This window comes from Aplidium turbinatum, chromosome 18 (genome assembly GCF_918807975.1).
Source record: "Aplidium turbinatum chromosome 18, kaAplTurb1.1, whole genome shotgun sequence".
NCBI lineage: Eukaryota > Metazoa > Chordata > Ascidiacea > Aplousobranchia > Polyclinidae > Aplidium > Aplidium turbinatum.
Genome location: NC_137489.1, coordinates 9,029,323 through 9,048,822, shown reverse-complemented (window position 1 = coordinate 9,048,822; position 19,500 = coordinate 9,029,323). Strand labels below are relative to the sequence as shown.

Below are 19,500 nucleotides of genomic sequence, written 5' to 3'. Positions count from 1 at the left end.
TATGAGGGGGGGGCCAAATCTGGCCTCCCTTTGAGGAGCAAAGTGTTAAGTGATTAGGCTATATTGGACAAATTCTTGAAACAATTATTGTAAAATGTTTCTTTTAGTATTTGATTCCATGGTAAAACTCCATTGAAACATAGCATCTTGTTAAAGTTTGAAAGGCGTGAAGTGTTTCGACTACTTACTTAGCTATCCAACAACAGTGAACGTAGGCTAGGCCACATAAATGTTTTCAAGCTTTAGTTACATAACAATGCTATTGAAAGGATTGCTTGATTGGTACCCGGTCATTTGGTCGACAGGACGTTTGGTCGACAGACATTTGGTCGACAGGACGTTTGGTCGACAGGACGTTAGGTCGACAGAACGATTTATTTTAGGGTTAGGGTTAGTTAACTAACCATAACCCTAATCTAACCCTGACTCTAACCCTAACCCAAAAATGAATCGTTCTGTCGACCTAACGTCCTGTCGACCAAACGTCCTGTCGACCAAATGTCTGTCGACCAAACGACCGTGCACCGCTTGATTGGGGCTTTGAACCATTAACGCAGACCAGATTACCGAGATTGACAAAGTGAATTTTTCTCTTCTAATTGGAATACTGATTGTGTGAATTATTGCAATGGGTGCAAATAAAAGCATGATTATTTTATTATTTCATCCACTAGGTAGCGCTAAATGGAGAGTTGTTTTTGAGTTGAAATGCGTTGCTCAAGTGCACAGCCTGAGAGTCGAACCAGCTTCGCTTGATCTTGCGGATTCTTCGCTTAAAGTTTCTACAAGTATACGAAGCTGTCAGGAATAACCTTTTCAGAGGCTATTTTTGAAAAAGTTCAAACCAATAACTTCATTTCTTGTAGTTGCCAATTGGGGTAAGATTGTTTTCATGGGTTAATCTTGTAGTAACTTATTGATTATACGAAAGTCTTCTTTATTTCTTAGGTATCATTGGTGCACTTCGATGGTTGCAAATTGTTTGTTGTACAGCAGCGCTTCTACATTAATTGGCTCAGCTTTTGTGGGTGTGCTCACTTGCGTTGCATGAGCTATTGAATGAATACGGGGACATAGGCCTACTCTCACTAAATCCCCTACATGTAAGATAAAGCGCGATGCCGGGGTTGGATCTACCTTGGTTTGGCAGCTCATCTGTAGTCAAATCAAGTTTGGGAGTTGCATGACCTTCCTTGCCTGACAGATGACTCGGTGCTCGCAAGTTTATCAACGAAGAAATATATTTAAAAACTGGCTAAAAGATAAACAAGCTTCAAGTGTGAAACTCCAAATGAAACTGCCGCTACTTAATCCCCGAAGAAATATCCCGTAAGTTGTCGAAGCTAAGCTTCGGTGCAAATGTGAACACGCCGCGTTGATATAGATTTGGTGATTTAAAACTTTAAAATTGAAGATGCCAACGACAGAGAGAAATCGAGGAGTTGCAGCGGTCAACTGATTGACCCTGACGTTTCAGAATGAAGACCAGGCTTCTTTGAAGCAAAATAGAGAAAGATTTGAATACGAATTTAAACTCTTCACCCTTGAACGTCTTTAATATGTAGCGGTCACTATTTCGTTATTAGGTACTTTTGGACACAAAACTTGATAAAACCGAGTATTCTTTGGATATGATGCGTTTTTCTTAGAAGTGTCATAATTTGCAAGCACGAGGATCTCATAGATATTGAGCCCAAATTATCTTCTCATCAGCCCTGACTGTAGGTATCTACTTGATACATTTCTCTACTTTCATACACCAACAAGAAAAACATCATTTTAGTCATGTTTCAAAGCAGCAATAATCAAAAACATAATTCAAACAGGCACAAGCAGTTCGATTAAATTTCAGTATCATGTGTAAGCAACAGCAACGTCATAATAACAAAATGATATATATTTTAAATACAAACGATTATAAGCGGCCAAGAAATCATTAACGCCTCCGCATTTAAATTGTACTAGAAATCAGCGACCATTTCCAATTTGCAAAGAAAAAAATTCTCGAAATTTACAAATTGTGCTACTGCAAAATATCTCGGCATAAGTTATCATTTTTGGTTTTGTAAGCCAAATTATTGAGTTCTTGGAATCTCAAAATACCAAGTGAAATATGTGCAGTACATTTAAGAGTCAGGCAAACCTACTTTATGCAATTGATTGAGTTTCGCTTTTAGCAGCATGATCGTAGCTTACTTCACAAGGTAGATTTAAACGATCATCATAGCACATGAGTAGATCATCATAGCACATGACTAGGGAACTGTGTTCCGAAAGCTTGCGCAACTTACTATTGCCACAGCAAACTCGCAGCATTAGGCTAAGACAGATCGTTTAAATCTACCTTGTGAAGAAACCTACTTTATATTTCAATCTTTAAATCAGCAATGCAAAGCCTGCAAATGCTCTCAGTACGACATGTGATTTTCATCTAATACGAAAAATGAACAAGACGCAGATTGCGAGAATAGATTTTTTGTTCAGTTAAGGTTTTACACTTTCCTTATTATTTGTGTATATATATTTTTTCGCAATACAGTTTATTATTTTCAAGTTTTCAAAAATATGAAAAATTCTACTTGTAATAAAGCAACACACTACCCTGCTAAGGCGCTTTAATAAGATTTCATAGTAGCACTGAAAGCGCACTCTATAGCTCGCTACAGGAATTAAGACACGTACAAGCACACGTCAGATTATTTGCAATATAGGTAGCCTAAATCTAGTTTGTTAAGATTGAAGAACCTGGACCTTACTAATCCGCGTTGAAAGTTGGCTCGATAAAGCCTCACCCAAGATTGTTAGCGGTAATTAACATGGCACGCAATATAGTGAATGACTGTTTTGGCAGTTTACAAACAAATATTACAGCAGCTCACTGCGTTAATGCATGGCATATTTTCACGTAAATTAAACGTTAAATTTTTAGTAAAAACACATCGGAAATCCAGCAGTTTTATTTAAGCAGCAAAACAACACAATTTGCGGTCGTGCAAGTGCTGCACCGGCCTGTAGTTATCCACAATGCAATTCTTCCCACTCCCTTTCTCGCAGGCGTGTAGCGACCTGAAGACTTCCAGCTGCCATGATGAAACAAACAGGTGAGCGGCAGTAGCCCAGACAGCAGAGTTAAGGAAACTTTTAAAACCAATAAAGTATTTGTCTTGAGATGGCTTTTTTAACATTGGCATTTTTGAAGTTTGGCCTTTTGGTTACCGAACCATGACCGAACATTTGCTAGCAACAAAAAATAACAAAGCCAGGGCCTACTTAAAATGGATTAAGGACTTGTTATACAACTTCGTGCATTCTCTAAATAAACCAACTTAACTTTGTTGTCATAAGATGGCACTCAGTAACAATGACACAGCAAATTGATTAGAACAACGTAACTGAGTGCAAAATTTGACGAGTAAGCCCTAGTTGACAAAATAATGCTCCAGTTTCATCACAGTCTTAGAAAATTTAGTTAGTTATGGACAAAGGATCGTCGCAGCATAGTAGCCGCTCAGATAGTCAGACAGATCTCCTCCATCAGTTTACTACTAGAGAACTTCAAACACAGTCTTAGAGTGAGATAACAACGAAATATAAGCTGAAACATATTTAAATTCATGAAACATAAGAGTAAGCAAAGCCTTACATTCTTTCTAGATATCTTGACCGGCTTGATGAGATTGATCCACTGAACGCATTCGGACAGCGGAGGCGTTGTCAATGAACCCTCATAACTAGCAAATGAACTGTGATCTGAAAAATTTTTTGATATCAACTCGATGCACAGTGGCGCTGTAAGCTTAAAAAACGAACGTCAGGCCACCCAGTAAAAATATTGAAAGTCAAATTTCGATAATTCCAGACCCATCGTGATGGGTCGACAAACAACATACCTTGAGGTAAAAGAGTTCTTGCGTCAAAACCTCCTTCAAATTTATGATTGTCTCCCTGTATAACGAAAAACGCCACTGCGAGTTACTGTTGACAACGCTTTTCAAAGTGACATGACATTCACGAGTACGCGCTTATGTATTTGTGAATGTAACTTTCCACACAGCAGTTGGTCGCCAACTCGAGTCCATAGAACTTAGGAGATAGATCACTAATTGCTACATCCATACAAAAACCGTTTTGAATGTCACAATCAGATAGTTTTTTTTTATGAGTACATGACTTTCCACAGCACACGAAAGATACTAACTCTTTCTGAAGCGTACCTTATACTTGACATTTGATATTAGCTCAGCAACCCTGTCGTAACTCTCCGCTCCAGTGTCGTCTGCCTGGAAGAAGTAATAATGTCAATCAAACACCTTTTTATTTGCAACGACATGTACATCACAAATTCTCTAACTTTAAACTTTCTTTTGTAAAAAAATGATTACATTGCAATGAAAACGTCAAAACATTAGATAGTTCATAATGAGCATTGGACAGGCATCTAGAGTTCTAAACAAACAGTTAACAAACTAGTACCGTATTGTATATAATATATATACGCCAGTGCAGTACACTATGCTTTCAATACGTTGTCTCTTGATTTGTAGTATTGTATCACTCACTTCAAGAAATGCTCCAATCACGCACAACCCATCTCCGTGTGCAAGAGCGTCATTGAACGAAGGGTAAGCCGTGTTCAGGTGAACCAAATGGACCTGGAATGAATAACTTTTCCAAGCTTGTGTGCTTTAACTGTGCAATAGCCCGAGCCGAGACCAGCAATTGCTTCATAGATGGCTGGGAATGACAACAGTTTCATACAAACAAGAGGTTCTTCTATTGCGCAACAATAAAATGCATCTGACAGTGCAATACAGACCAAGGGTTCACAACTAGGGGGTAACTTTATTCCCTAAAGGCAAGTTCCATTTATCAAGGAAGATAGTTTGGTAAAAAAATGATACCAAAAATCTTGAGCTAAAAAAAGCTGAAGAGTAAAATTATCTTGATAATTTCATTCAGCAAGGGGTAAACGAGAGCAAAAAGATTAAAGACCTGTATAAATCATAAAGAAAGCATGGAACGAAGCAACGCGAAAAAAGATTGCTCATAAATCTTTTCCACAAATAGCACAGTATTCAAGTCAAATTGTCAAAACAACTACCTCAGCTGCAAACTCTTTTCCATTCAAGGTGTGCTCAGAACCACGAGAATCTTCAGCACCCCAATGGAAATGAAACTGAAGCAATCGAAATTCTCCGGCCAAACCAGCCCCGGTCAATTCTGTAATACACTTATATGAACTAAGCATTCTTATTCAATTAAAAAGATAAATAAAACAGTAAATTAGCAGCCCCTAAATATCTCGGAGTCTTCTTACATGTTGTGCGGTGTCTGAGCCCAAAGCCATAGACCACAATTTCTCAAAAGGCAATTTACTAAATTTTTACCTTGAAAAGAAAAACTTACGTGTCTAACGCCTATCGCTGAGTTCTTGCTACACTCGACTGCCGAGAAACACATGTTTTTGAGAAAAGTCTTGATGGCTAGTGTGGAGGCTACACCGGTATGGTTAGCGAAACACAATGCTCGCTGTTCTATAGTGAGTAGTCACTAGTCAGGTAGTGCTGACGCCAGGAAGATCGCTTCTCAACTTGAAAAGGATAGTAAAAAAATACAGACCGTTTTCTCTTGTACTGGCAAAGTAGAATTATAGGCCTACTAAAAAGCTATCTTGAACCTTAAAAAAGAATCTAAAACCTATATAATATTACAACAACTCTGACATATATATACATAAAATATAGATGGATTACTCACTGGAGTTTGCTCCATCTGCAACGAAGGTGACAGAATAACCATTGTTGTTCAAATGAGTGATATCATTAGGAGCATAGTCCAAATGGATGGTTTTGAGGTCAGAATTCTAAATAATAAACGTTTTGAGAAATATGAAACTATGTCGTTTCATTAGAGATCAATGCTATCATCGCACCGCAGATACTGTCTACAAATATGCAAGGTTTGATTTTAATTGATTTGAGATCATAATATCACTCATTGTACATAAAGTAAAGGGGTCAAGTGCTATTGCAATAGATCTTTGAAAGACACACCTTTGCCTCTTAGTGTTTTAAGTAAGTTGTATACAATATATGTAAATGTTTTGTGAAAGCAAATATTTTAATTAATAAGCACTTCACTTTAATTGCAAACCAAACATTTACTTTTAGCAAAACCTTTTATGATAATTGATGAGACTGACCTTAGAAGCTATTTGAAAATAATTTACTTCCCTTTATTAGCCAGAATTACTTTTATGACATGTATCGTGAGCCAGAAAACTGTAAAAGCTTAACAGATACTCAGATAGCATGAAAATTGCAAAATATATCATACTTTTTCCAGATCCTTTTCTTTGATATCAATTGGTGATTGTCTCTTGCCATTGGCTATGGGATAAAGTGTTGACCATTTTTCAGGAGCTAAACAAAACATAAGTAGCTAAGTACTATATTATATACTTTGCCGTTTTGAATTATTTCATGTTTTAAGGATAAAAACTTTACACATATTTTATTATTTTATAGAATTTATAAAAAAGTGTGCATAATTAATTAGAGCTTGACCGATATATCGGTCAGCCGATATGTATCGGCCGATATCAGATGTAGCCGATATATTGTATCGGCTATTTTTCGCCGATAAACATCGGCCAGCAAAAGCACACTCAAAACCAGCCATACATGCCTTTAGAAGAAACCCAAGTTGCTCAAACGTGCTTTCATAGCACGAACAATCGTTGTGAGAATTTAATTTCCAGCCCATTCTAGTGCGCGCATCTAGAAAATGTTAATACTGTATCCCTTAGCTTCCATTCAAGCAGGAAAACTTTCGAGTTTTACGTTGCTTCAACGATTGATGACATTGAATCAGTGTAACAAAGGTGAATTTTTTGCTAAGAATCGATGGGAGTACCGGTGTACTTCTACACTAATCACGCGCAACTTATTTCAAGTCTTACGTCACAATGTCTGGCTTTGATTTCCGAGTGATATTGATAAGTAGGGTGTACCAAAAAAACCTTACTTTCACTGATCTTGCTGTTGGCTGGCAAAAAGTTGTGTTTGGGGTCAAAACTAATGCTAATATAAAAATTTTTAAATTTCATTGTTGTTTGACGCCTATTTTCTTTACGTTTCCATGGAAACAACCCAAATTTAAAAAAATAGCGTAACTTGAAAACCACTATAGTTAGAAAGCTGTAATAAACACCAAAATTTCCAGAATACCAATATTCCTATTAGTGTTTCATACATTTTATTGGTCTAGGTAATGTAGTTTTTTAGATATTTCCTAAAATAGCGTTTTTGTAAAAAAATCTTGATAATTTACTCTAAAAATTATTATTTTATATAAATTTTTGCTATAGCTGGCTAAAGTGGCAATGTAACAATCACACAATAGTCTATTGCTTATCACAAATCACAATTGCTGAAGTTAAATCTGGTATCTGAAGCAACATTGAATGAAATCTCATCTCTGGCAGTCTGGTATTATGTCATATAGAGCCTTGGTTTACTGCATCCAATTCTCTTGATTCTCCAATCAATGATTTAAAACTACATTGCCAGTCGAGGAATGATATGAAAGAGATACAAAAATATTCTGCAACTATACCTCCACTTTTTATTGAAATAACTTTCAGCGTATTTGACAAAGTTTGATAAACATTTGTGGTACCTTTCTGAGCGCCTAGTTATTTTTGCACTATTCAGCGATCATGCTTCCTTCACTCAAAAACAGGAAATGGCTAGAGAACTTTTAAAGTATGATGGAGCATTTAAATCAAGTAAACTTCCAAAATCCAGCAAATGCCAGTTCTTCAACAACAAACTCAACTCCACAACCTTATAGGAAAAGACTCATGGACTTTGTTCAATTTGCTCAAATTAGATACAAGTTTTTTAACAGCTAATCCCAAGTTTTGGCACAAAAATCTACTGCCTTAAAGGTAAAAAATATATATAATCAAAGCAATCCCAGTTGTCAATGATGCATCTGAACGAGCATTGGGTCTTCTTACTGAATTTTATAACAAACTCACCCGAAATGCTACAGCAAAACAAAACATTTTAAAGATTATTAAAGGATTGAGAGAAAAACAAGCCACATCATCAAAAAGAGTCACTAAAAAAGGAATGAAACTGTATTTGTAAAAACTACAAATCAAGCAACATTGAGTTTCATTGATAGGGGGGACCGGGGTATTATGAACCACGGGGTATTATGAACCAGGCCATTTTCTAGAAAACTGTTGGAAATCCTAAGATCTCATTTGCATATTTTAATTACAGGATCACCATGCTTTTTTTGGTACCATCATTTTTGGTCAGCAGTTAATTGTTCTCAGTAGAACTGGAAAAATGTAGTTTTAGAGGTCAAAAGTAAATTCAGTTATCCATTTTGGTAGGCCTGCCATGCTTAGTACAGGGACTCTAGAAATCTAGATTTTTATTCAGGGATAGATTATAGTTATGAAGTACTGATGCAAACTGATTTTAAGCTTTATGTTGATTTCATTTTGTTAGGCAATAGCTTGAATAAGAACACTCTAGCCGGGGTATTATGAACCAGATGGTTTATACCGCAAAAGTGAACATTCAATTTCAAGAAGCCCCCATCTGGTGATATGAAATATGTAGGAACTGGCCAAATCAAGCAGGTTCTCCCTTATTCCACCTACACAGGGCAGACAACCAGAACATTTGGCTCAATCCGATTTGAATGCCATTTCAACACTGCACATGAAATTAACTGATTAAGTAAACTGAACATTAACCTATGTGACTGAGTGAACTGTTGTGATTTCATAATCTGCATGCCTTTGAAAAATGTAAAAATAAATTTTGTGTGCTAGTTTTATTTACCAGTGGTAGGTCATGATTTTTTTCACTGAATCCATTGCTAAGTTTGCATGCAAACTACACAACCATCGTTGTTAGGAGACCAGTTGTGTAGATTACTACGCAAGTGAAGACTTGCTGACTGCATTGGAACCTCACAAATTCGGCTTTTCCTATTCAAATAATGCAAATAGTTAAACTTGAAAGGCAAGAAGTTCCTAAAAATCTTCTTAACCCCACTCTACAAATTTCCAGGTTGATAATCACTGCTTTGAAGCATTTTATGGAAAGTTGTTTATTGGTTCATAATGCCCCGGCAAGGTTCATAATACCCCAGGTTTATGAAAAACTGCAATAATTCAAATTTTTGAGAATATAGTGAATTGTGCTTGTGATATGTTATAGACAATGTTAAAGACTATGCAACCTGAAAATTTCATAAATCTAGATAAATTAGGGAGCAAAAGAGAGCATCCGGAGTTTTTGTGGTTCGTATTGCCCTGGTCTCCCCTATGATGTGTAAAACATTGCATATCGCATTACGGCTACACAGGTACCGGACCACTGGTAGGCTACACCTTTTGTCTTGAGCATTGTCAAAGGAAGTAAAATAGTATTGCTTACTGTATACCGGTAATTTAAGTGTTTAGTCAAGTACTTTAATTTTTTGTTTACATTGCCAGACTATTGTGTGATTGTTACATTGCCACTTTAGCCAGCTATAGCAAAAATTTGTATAAAATAATAATTTTTAGAGTAAATTATCAAGATTTTTTTACAAAAACGCTATTTTAGGAAATATCTAAAAAACTACATTACCTAGACCAATAAAATGTATGAAACACTAATAGGAATATTGGTATTCTGGAAATTTTGGTGTTTATTACAGCTTTCTAACTATAGTGGTTTTCAAGTTATGCTATTTTTTTTAAATTTGGGTTGTTTCCATGGAAACGTAAAGAAAATAGGCGTCAAACAACAATGAAATTTAAAATTTTTTATATTAGCATTAGTTTTGACCCCAAACACAACTTTTTGCCAGCCAACAGCAAGATCAGTGAAAGTAAGGTTTTTTTGGTACACCCTATTGATAAGGCAAGATTCGTTACAAAATTAGATCATACGAGTAGGCCATCACAGCAAGATGCAGCAAAATTTGTCATGTTTTGGTATTTCAGTAAGAAAGGCCCAGGGAAAATTAACTTTCGCTCACATGACATGCAAAAATAAACCCAGAGAAAAAAGCCTAGTGAAACTTTGCACAGAAGAAAATAGCAGCGTCATTGTAGAAGTTTTCCGACCCGTGCCCAGAGCATTGTGACGCAAGAAGCCACACGACCTCGTTCGGTGGAAGTTAATCAGTTATACGGCGTATTGCAGCTACATGGCGCTTTGACTCTCCAAACGAACCTCATTGATCTGATGAAAGCCTTTGCTGAAATTTTAAAAAGCCTTCCAAACCATAGCCATAGCTCTTAAATGGCGAAGAATTCCGACCGGACAAGTTTGTCCGTCGTCAGCAAAAACGCATTTTGAGGCCTGGGTTGTTTCTTTTTTGTTTGGTGTTTTTCTGTAATTAGTGTTAAGAATGATTCTTCCATTACAGTAACTAATGCATAAACTTTCTTGGACTGGTTTGTTGCTTAATAACTTTGTTGGTAACTAATTTTTTGTAGCTGATATATATCGGCCGATATATATCGGTATCGGTCTAAAATTTTTATAAATATCGTATGTCGGTATCGGCCTGAAAAAGTGATATCGGTCGAGCTCTATAATTAATTATATAAGTAGGCTATGTTATGCTTGTATGTTAACAGCTCATATGATAGTGTTTCATAATTACAATTAAAGTAACTTACTAACTGCTGGCTGGTGGTACCCCCACTGGGCATGTTCAGCCATCTTGTTTGTATGTTGAACTCCCTAAAAAATTACACAGTTTTTATTATTTTTTTCATATTTAAGGACTATTATAATGTAAACTTGGAAAAAGAAAGATTACTTTTGAATAGTCCAACAAGTATATACATTGTTGACAACTTAAATAAGAAGGCTGTTGTTTTTGGGTTGGTCAAGTCAAAATCAAAAGCTTTTTTTGTATTATTTGCTGTAATGATCATGAAGACTGCAGAACTACAAGCAAAGATATTATAATGATTCAGCAAATACAAAGCAGCACTTGTTTCAAACTTTGCATATTTGCAACATAAACTGCAAACAGAAGGGTGGGTGGCAAGTTGTATGTACCGATACATGAAAGATATTAAGGTAATGTCATGATAAATCCTTAAATGCAACAGCAATGCATAAATTCTACACCCATTGCAGCAACAATAACAAGCACAGGTTGAAAAGTCAGAATGTATATATACTTTTAACCCTTACAAAGTTGAGTTAGTTAGCCTAGTTCCTAAAAATTATATTTCTGAAAGTTTCGAAATTGTTGTTTCAAGTTAGAAAGACAAATTGTTTCAAGTTAGAAAAGCAAGCAACGCTTCAACTGAGTTATAGGCTGCAACAGGGTTGATTTTATGCATAAAACTACATTATGGCAATACTGCTAAAGGCAATATAATACTCTACATATAATAAGCTACACAAACACATTTACATATGTCGAGCTATAAAGTTTATATATGAGCAATTGAGCACTAGCATTGCTTTTAAACATGTAAACAAAACCATTTACAAAAAACATAGCTACTGCGATAGAAACTGGTGCATTTTTTATTACCAGAACTTTCCTTATGATAAACATTAAACAATACCAAACAAAAGCAAACAGAAAAAATTACAAGCATGTACAAATTTAGCTTGATCATTTATACTAAAGTATCAGAGGACTGGTTGCAAAAATGTATTATATCCAGTTCATCTTACATTTTGTAGTTTGATGCTTCGTGTCAATGAAACCTGACCAGCAGATGCACTTGAAGGAAAAGTAGGATATGTGCTTTTGGAAAGACTTCTAGTCAAATTTTTTAACATAGTATTGTATTCAAATGAGGGCTGTTTTAAAGTAATATAAACACACACAGTTACATTGCTAATAATGTTTATAACCTTTACATTCTTGTTTGTTGCCTACAAACTCTTTACGATTGTAAGCTATCAATCTAAAAACAACTGATTTTTTGCATGCAGGCTATGTACCTATGACTGATTTTTCAAATTTGATAGCTTTAAGGCACAAGCATACAAAACTTTAAATTTTACAAAGTGGCTATATTTACAGTGGCTTTTGCCATGGTGTGCTATCAATGAGCTTTGATTCATTGCAGATTGACCAGTTAACTTTTTTGTTTGAATTTGGAGAAATTTTCATGTCTGGAAAAATTCCAGGTTAAATTTACTCTGCCCAGGATCAAATAACAAGTCTTTGTCTTTAACGACTTTAAAGTGTTCTTGAATTACCAGGATAGAATTCTTTATCTAGCAACATTCATTGTGAAAGCTGTAGAAATTATAAAAACTTTCTAAATTTTAACCTTACTTTAAAATTATAGCCTACTACATGGTATAATCTTAAGTTTACCCATATTTTTAAAAACAAAGTGGCTATATTATATGTATTAATTAGTTGCTAAGGCTATGACTAAAAAGCATTGTTTCATAGCAGGTGTTTCCAAGTTTAGAGTGAAGGTTACAGTTAAAGTTTTGTTCTTTACTAAAAACTTCAAAATTTTTCAAATTACAAGTTTTTATTTAGTTTAACAGCATTAAAGTTTCCCAAATTAGAGCAAAATTATTTATACGGCAAGTTGGCAACATTAGTGTGGTAAATATAACCGCTGTTATTTAAAAATGGTGGTGTCTAGAAAACTAATTTATCCGTGATAAATCGCCATTCAATAAGCTGCGGTTTGACAAAACATTGGGTCACATTGCAACCTGCTCATAACAAGGTAACAACAGTAGTGGAATTGGTTTGGTTTTGAATTTTTATCCTTGGACTGACAAAGCCTTGATAGGTTTTCCTGGTTGTTTTGCATACTTTTGACGCATGGTCGGTTACGGAGATTGACAGAGTAAAGTTTTCGATCGTTGAAGTGTTGTTGCCAGGGAATTATTCCAACTGAGCTATCAAGGCAGACATGTTATATGTTTTAAAGACTAGCTTAATATGCAATCTCCTAGTAGTAACCTTGACCTAGCCTATGGTGTTTCACTTGGACTAGACTAAAATTAACTAAACCATAGTTCGTTTACAGGTGTTACAAATATAATAACACCAAAACATCGCATCTTGGCTTCAAAACAATGTTTGGTTCAAACTGAAGCTTTACAAGACCCTATTGGCTACTACATCAACTTTCAGCTTGTCTAATACTCTCATTTAAAGCTTATGGTAACTAAACCAATTGATTAGTATCAAACTCTCAACTGTCAAAACAAAAAAAAGTACCGGTACATTCCAGTTTGTAACAAATCGGCAGCCGTGGCCGAGTGGTTAGCGCGTTGGGCTCGCAGTCGAGAGCCTGCATGTTCGACTCCAGCCACCCGCACTTGCTGTTGTTTCTCTGGGCAAGAAACTTTACGATAATTGCCTCTACCTAGTGATCGATTTCGAGTAATGGGTAGTACCAAATTTAAGTCATAAGTAGAGTAGACAACCGGAAACAGACATTGCCGTCGGCTGCAGCGTGGGTCAGGTGTATGTCGGAAGGCGTACACTGATGCATAGCGCTCAAGTCCGCTTTCCCGCAATGCAGGATAAAGATAAACAAACAAACAAACAAAGTCCTACGGTAGTTTATCTCCGTTTTCTACAATCACCGAAAACAAGTAAACAACATCAAATCATCCAGCGTTGCCAGATGCCGCCAAATAGATTTCCTAGCAGCTGCTTTCCAAAGAGCGAGTGTCGGCTATTTCTGCTGCAAGTTGGCTTTGAGTTTACTTTTGTTTTTGTCGACTCCAAAATAAGTTATAAAAAATTGTTTAGCTTAGTCAGAAGCTGTTTTTCCTTCTCAAGCGCCGGTTCTGACGTCACTTTTAGGAACTGTATTACAGCTTCAAAAAAAAAAAAAAAATTAACTGTCTGAGTGCTGACTTTATTTCAGGTAGGCTACCGTACCTCGAAATCGGGGACGAAATTTACCAAATTCCAAACTTTATTCATTTCCCAAAGAACTTCAAATATCCCCAAACTAGAAAAAACTCCCCGTCTAGAAATAGTAAGAATGGCTTGCTCCCACTTGAAATGAGTAAAAATTAAAGAAGAGCCAGATTAGAAATTTTGGTGTTTTCTTGAAAAACAAGATCCGGATATGGAGTTTAAAATTTGTGCAAACAGAAGAAACCCAATTCGAAAAAATAAAAATAGCTTGATATGCAAAGTTCAAATCAGTTGTTTTTATTTCTGACCATCATATCAAAAACAATACACGTCAACACAGCAAAGGTTGAGAAAAAGATAGAAGCTACAAAACGCGACAAAATTTAACTGAAAACAACTGAATGCGTTGTTGAATTTTTTAAGTTTTCATTTTATGGATTCATGCATGACCAGTGTTTTTATAATAAATCTATCCAAATTTAAGATGTTTTTATGCTATTTTATTCATATTGTTTATATTTATACCGTACTATTCTTGCAACATACAAAATAAAAGGTTTTTCTCTTTTTCTCATACGCTACGGGCATTGGGCAACTTTAATAAAGCTTCAACAATTTTCTAAATTAAAACAATGTTGCCAAATGAAAAACTTCATTCAATTTGAGAAAATTTTACGATAGAAAGGTAAAAAATCAATATTGGGAATGTTTTGAGGCTCCAGAAAACTGAAAAAAAACGTCAAGGCTGCACTAAAAGTCTAGACTAGCAGGACCGGCGCCTGAAGGTAAAAGCCTTTTTTTAAATCTAATTTTTCAAAATTTATATAAAAAAAAAGGGAAAAAAAGTCTCAAAATAGAATAAAGACACTTTTTTTTACTGATCACTTTGAAGTTACCGCACCAAAAGTATTTTTAAAGCCGATTAGTGGAGAAAAAGTGTTGAAACTAAGTGATTGGGGATTTTGCAGTTGTTTAATTTTTACGTGAGGCTGATAGAAAGCTGCTTGAATATTAAAGTATTTTATATAACAATGGGTGACCAATGACTATATATACTTGGTAAATTGCCATGACATGTTTCAAATGGCTGTGCCCTGTGCTCAAAAGTTGCTGAAGCAAGTGAACAGTAGGCTAAACCACTGGCTAATGAGTCACCAGAAATAAGGAGGCTAAGGTAGACAACTTTAACAATTTGTTACTTTTACTTAATTTAGGCCTGAGGAAAAAATTATTTCAGAAAACAATGCAATATTGCGTTACGCAACCACAGCCTACATCACATGCGTTAATTTAATTGTCAATATAATTGATTGTAGGAAGCCAAGTGTTTTAGAAAGTAGCCTAATTAGCAATGGAATTCAAAATGCACCAGTGAACTGAATAATCCAATTATCGATAAGCCCAGAATAAAGTAGTTTCCAATTAAATCTATATTAGCTAGTCTACTATCTATGAACCTACCTTTAAGTAAACTCCAATGAAACAGTACAGGATAGTCTCAGACAAACTATTGCTATTCGGATGAGACGTTTATTATCAGATATCCTACTATAGTCTACTCCAAGTCGCAAATCCAAGTTTATAGCCGAAAGCAAATCTGAATGAAATTTTACAAGTCAATACAGTTGGCTTAATATTGGAACGTTTAACAAGGCTGCAATGCTGCAGTAGGCTCAGCTGATTTAATTATGACCTAATTGATTAATGTGACGTCATATCACCTCGGCCTAAAAGTTAACAATTTTAACAAATTTAAAACAATGAAAGCTATTAATACTACAAAAAGTGCTCAATGCTAATCAAAAAAGCAAAGCAGAGCGAATTAAATCAAATCTAGTTATTACTATCTATCTAAACTAAACCCTTGACATCCTGTTTCACCTAAACGGATCATCAGAAGGTTCTTATTCAGATAGAATCTTTATAGAATTAATAAATTCAAATAGAATCTTTATTTTATTTCAAAAAGATTCTATTTGAATAAGAACCTTCTGATGATCCGTTTATAGGTGAAACAGGCTGTCAAGGGTTCTTAGCCCCGTGCTAATTAATCGCTAATAACGGAACTATGAAAATCACAGAGCCAAAATATTTTACAAGGTAATAGCCGGCATATTGTGCGTATAAAAATTAGATTTTTACCCTACCAATTTATTGAAATAAAGTGTTTGAGATAAAAAGACGTCAGAAATATGGTTTTTATTCTACTTTCCCGAAAATAGCTTCAAAATTGAAATATTTGAATTATAACATAGATCTACCCAGCTAGAAATTTCACGTGTATTACACGTAGATTCTACGTACCTTGGGTCGTGTATTATACGTTAATTTTCACGTATAATACACGCATATGTGTCGACACTATTTCACGTGTATTACACGTATATTTGGTGGTGGATTTTACGTGTTTTACGCCCGCATTACACCTAATTTCCTCGTATCTGACAACACTAATACACGTGTTTTCCACGTATATTTGGTGGTGGATTTTACGTGTTTTACACCCGCATTACACCTAATTTCCTCGTATCTGACACGTAGATTCTATGTACCTTGGGTCGTGTATTATACGTTAATTTTCACGTATAATACACGCATATGTGTCGACACTATTTCACGTGTATTACACGTATATTTGGTGGTGGATTTTACGTGTTTTACACCCGCATTACATCTAATTTCCTCTTATCTGACACGTAGATTCTACGTTCCTTGGGTCGTGTATTATACGTTAATTTTCACGTATAATACACGCATATGTGTCGACACTATTTCACGTGTATTACACGTATATTTGGTGGTGGATTTTACGTGTTTTACACCCGCATTACACCTAATTTCCTCGTATGTGACACGTAGATTCTACGTTCCTTGGGTCGTGTATTATACGTTAATTTTCACGTATAATACACGTATAAGTGTCCACACTATTTCACGTGTATTACACGTATATTTGGTGGTGGATTTTACGTGTTTTACACCCGCATTACACCTAATTTCCTTGTATCTGACACGTAGATTCTACGTTCCTTGGGTCGTGTATTATAGGTTAATTTTCACGTATAATACACGTATAAGTGTCGACACTATTTCACGTGTATTACACGTATATTTGGTGGTGGATTTTACGTGTTTTTACACCCACATTCTATCTAATTTCCGCGTACCGTATCTGAAATCAACAATTTAACACATTTGTAGTTATTTAACACATTTGTATAACACATATTGTTATAAGAGGCTACACTCCAATTGTGACCCTTCTAGCACTCATTCGGAGAGTTAATGCTTGTTTTGAACTTTATTTGGAATTAGAGAAGAAAAAGAGAAATAGCAGTGGTGGGAATCGAACCCGCGTCAATGAAATGACTACTTTCTAGCCCTAACCTTAACCCCTAAGCCAACCAGCTGACAAAAAAACCATCAATTAATTTGCTTTCTATCATCTTCTTTTCGCCATTTTTACGTCACTTAAACCGGAGCTTATGGTTGGTTGGCGGTTTCATTCTAGTCATTTTTAGTGGCAGAATTTCGACTTGTTAAAGTGGCTATCGTACCAAACCTTAGTAAGTAATTGTTTAATATCAGTAAGCGAGACCACTTAAATTTACACTAAGAACTATAGTTAAAAGATCACATTAATTTGCGACTAAAAAATGTCATGAAGTTTCCTTTTTACATAACGTAATAAAAACGTGTAAAGACACCTACAAAAACACATAATCTAACTTATATCCTAAAAAATGCGGAGGAGCGTGGTTGACACCAATCCACTTGAGTGGAGAATTCTTTCTGTTTATACCGTCCTTGGGAGGTAGTTTTACCTAACACAGATTAAAAATTGCTCAAATGAACGAAAGAACTTCAACACGTTTAATATACGTGGAAAACACGTGTTACTTTTCAACAGATGGAAACGTGCAATACACGTGGAAACAACATATAATCAACATACAAAAAATTCCGGTAAAACATCCTTCTGCTGGGGTAAACATTTTTTCTCTTTTGTATGCCCTCTTCTGGATGTGATTTTACCTTATCTACCTTAAAAATTAGTCAAATAATCATAGGATTTTGAACACGTGTAATATACGTGGAAAACACGTGTTATTTTTGCAAGAGTTATATTCACAAAATAATCCCTGATAAAACTTCTAGAATCATATTTACACACTAGTCATACTAAATGATAGCTAAAATATGTCTCTAAAAAAATGTTTTTTAAACAGTGAATTTTTGTTGGTGTACACAAACTCCTTAATAACACCTGAATTCTACCTAAGATACCATACTACCTAAAATCAACCAAAAATCAACGTGTAATATACGTAGCTTTCTAGCTGGGGAGTAATGCTAAACTAAACAAAAATTACTTTTGCTCATAAATATAAGGCATTTTTGGGCGTTTTTACATTTCAAAGTAATTGCACTAACATTTATGTTGCACTTGCATTAAATTATATAGGCTATACCGTAGCCTATCTAGCATTGCACGAAAATGTCTAGCCACCTGAGACGAAATGCTTATTGTGAAGGCCAAGAAGGTAGAAAAATTACCAGTGTAGGTTTAGAAAATTCGCCAAGAACAAAAACTATAAGTCAAGAAATTTCACATTTCTAGCATATTTTCTTCTGTGAAATATTTCACTACAAGAGTGGGGCGTTCTCATAAAACCCCGTGTCGCTACAGATAAGGTTAACAAAGATGAATATCACATTTACCCCCAATAGATAAAATTGTGCTCATTTATTGAAAAAACGAAACAAATTACATCAGTTATATTCAATGCGACGGCTGCCCTTACTTTTTGGCAACGAGTTGTTCAATGTCTGGTAAAGTAGGAGATAATGCACAACAAATATCGGATTCAACATGAAGTTGGTTTCTTGGTTTAGATTTGATAGTAGGCTAAGCAATGCAGAGAAGCCGCATTCGCATAGGTAAGTTGAAGAAAACGTGACCAGAACATTCAGAGCTTGAACCGTTGAACACCTATCCTTTGATAGCAATGTTATATTTTAAAAACTTTTCTTTTCTAGGTTGCAAGAGTGAAACTCATCTTTTGCAAAAGAATTGTTTGTTAATTCTATAAATTTTTCTTGGGTTGCTGCAGGAACATCTTTCAGTTTACATACAAAAGGATTTCTCACTACTTTCATCAAAATGCTGCCAGTATTTATTTCGGGAAAATATCGTTCAAACTCCTCCTGCAAGTTTTGAAGATAGCTGATGATGTCATCCTTCTAGTTTTGATTGGGATCATCTCCATTCAAGCAGTGAAACGATATCTACAATAGGCTACCAATAGGGGAGATGTGGGACCAATGATACAAGGGGACCAATACAACACAGCTCGTTTTTGATCCCTACTAAAAATTAACTTTTTTTTTGATAGTTATTGGAACGAGATTACATAAACCTTCTTTGCCACGAGGTTTGAAAGTTAGGTTGTTGCAAATGCAGAAATGAGAGACAAAAGTATGTTTTTGGCAGGCAAAAGTAAAATGTAGTACTTCTGGAAAACTTTCAATATTATGTTCAAGTGTTTATTATAGCAAATGCTAAGTTTTTCATGTACTACGTAGGAAGGTATT

At 35.3% G+C, this 19,500-nt stretch overlaps 1 protein-coding gene across 1 annotated transcript; it reads right to left on the bottom strand.

Annotated features, from left to right (window-relative positions):
• Positions 1-1,767: 1,767 nt before the first annotated feature.
• On the bottom strand, positions 1,768-11,851 carry LOC145787408 (carbonic anhydrase-like). The gene is made up of 10 exons (XM_082599147.1): positions 11,727-11,851; positions 10,706-10,769; positions 6,337-6,422; positions 5,758-5,863; positions 5,102-5,220; positions 4,560-4,652; positions 4,215-4,280; positions 3,891-3,945; positions 3,644-3,750; positions 1,768-3,080 (listed from the first exon to the last, which is right to left on the bottom strand). The coding sequence occupies exons 1-10, from the start codon at positions 11,832-11,834 to the stop codon at positions 2,961-2,963; spliced, it is 924 nt and encodes a 307-aa protein (XP_082455273.1). The 5' UTR covers positions 11,835-11,851; the 3' UTR covers positions 1,768-2,960.
• Positions 11,852-19,500: the final 7,649 nt, after the last annotated feature.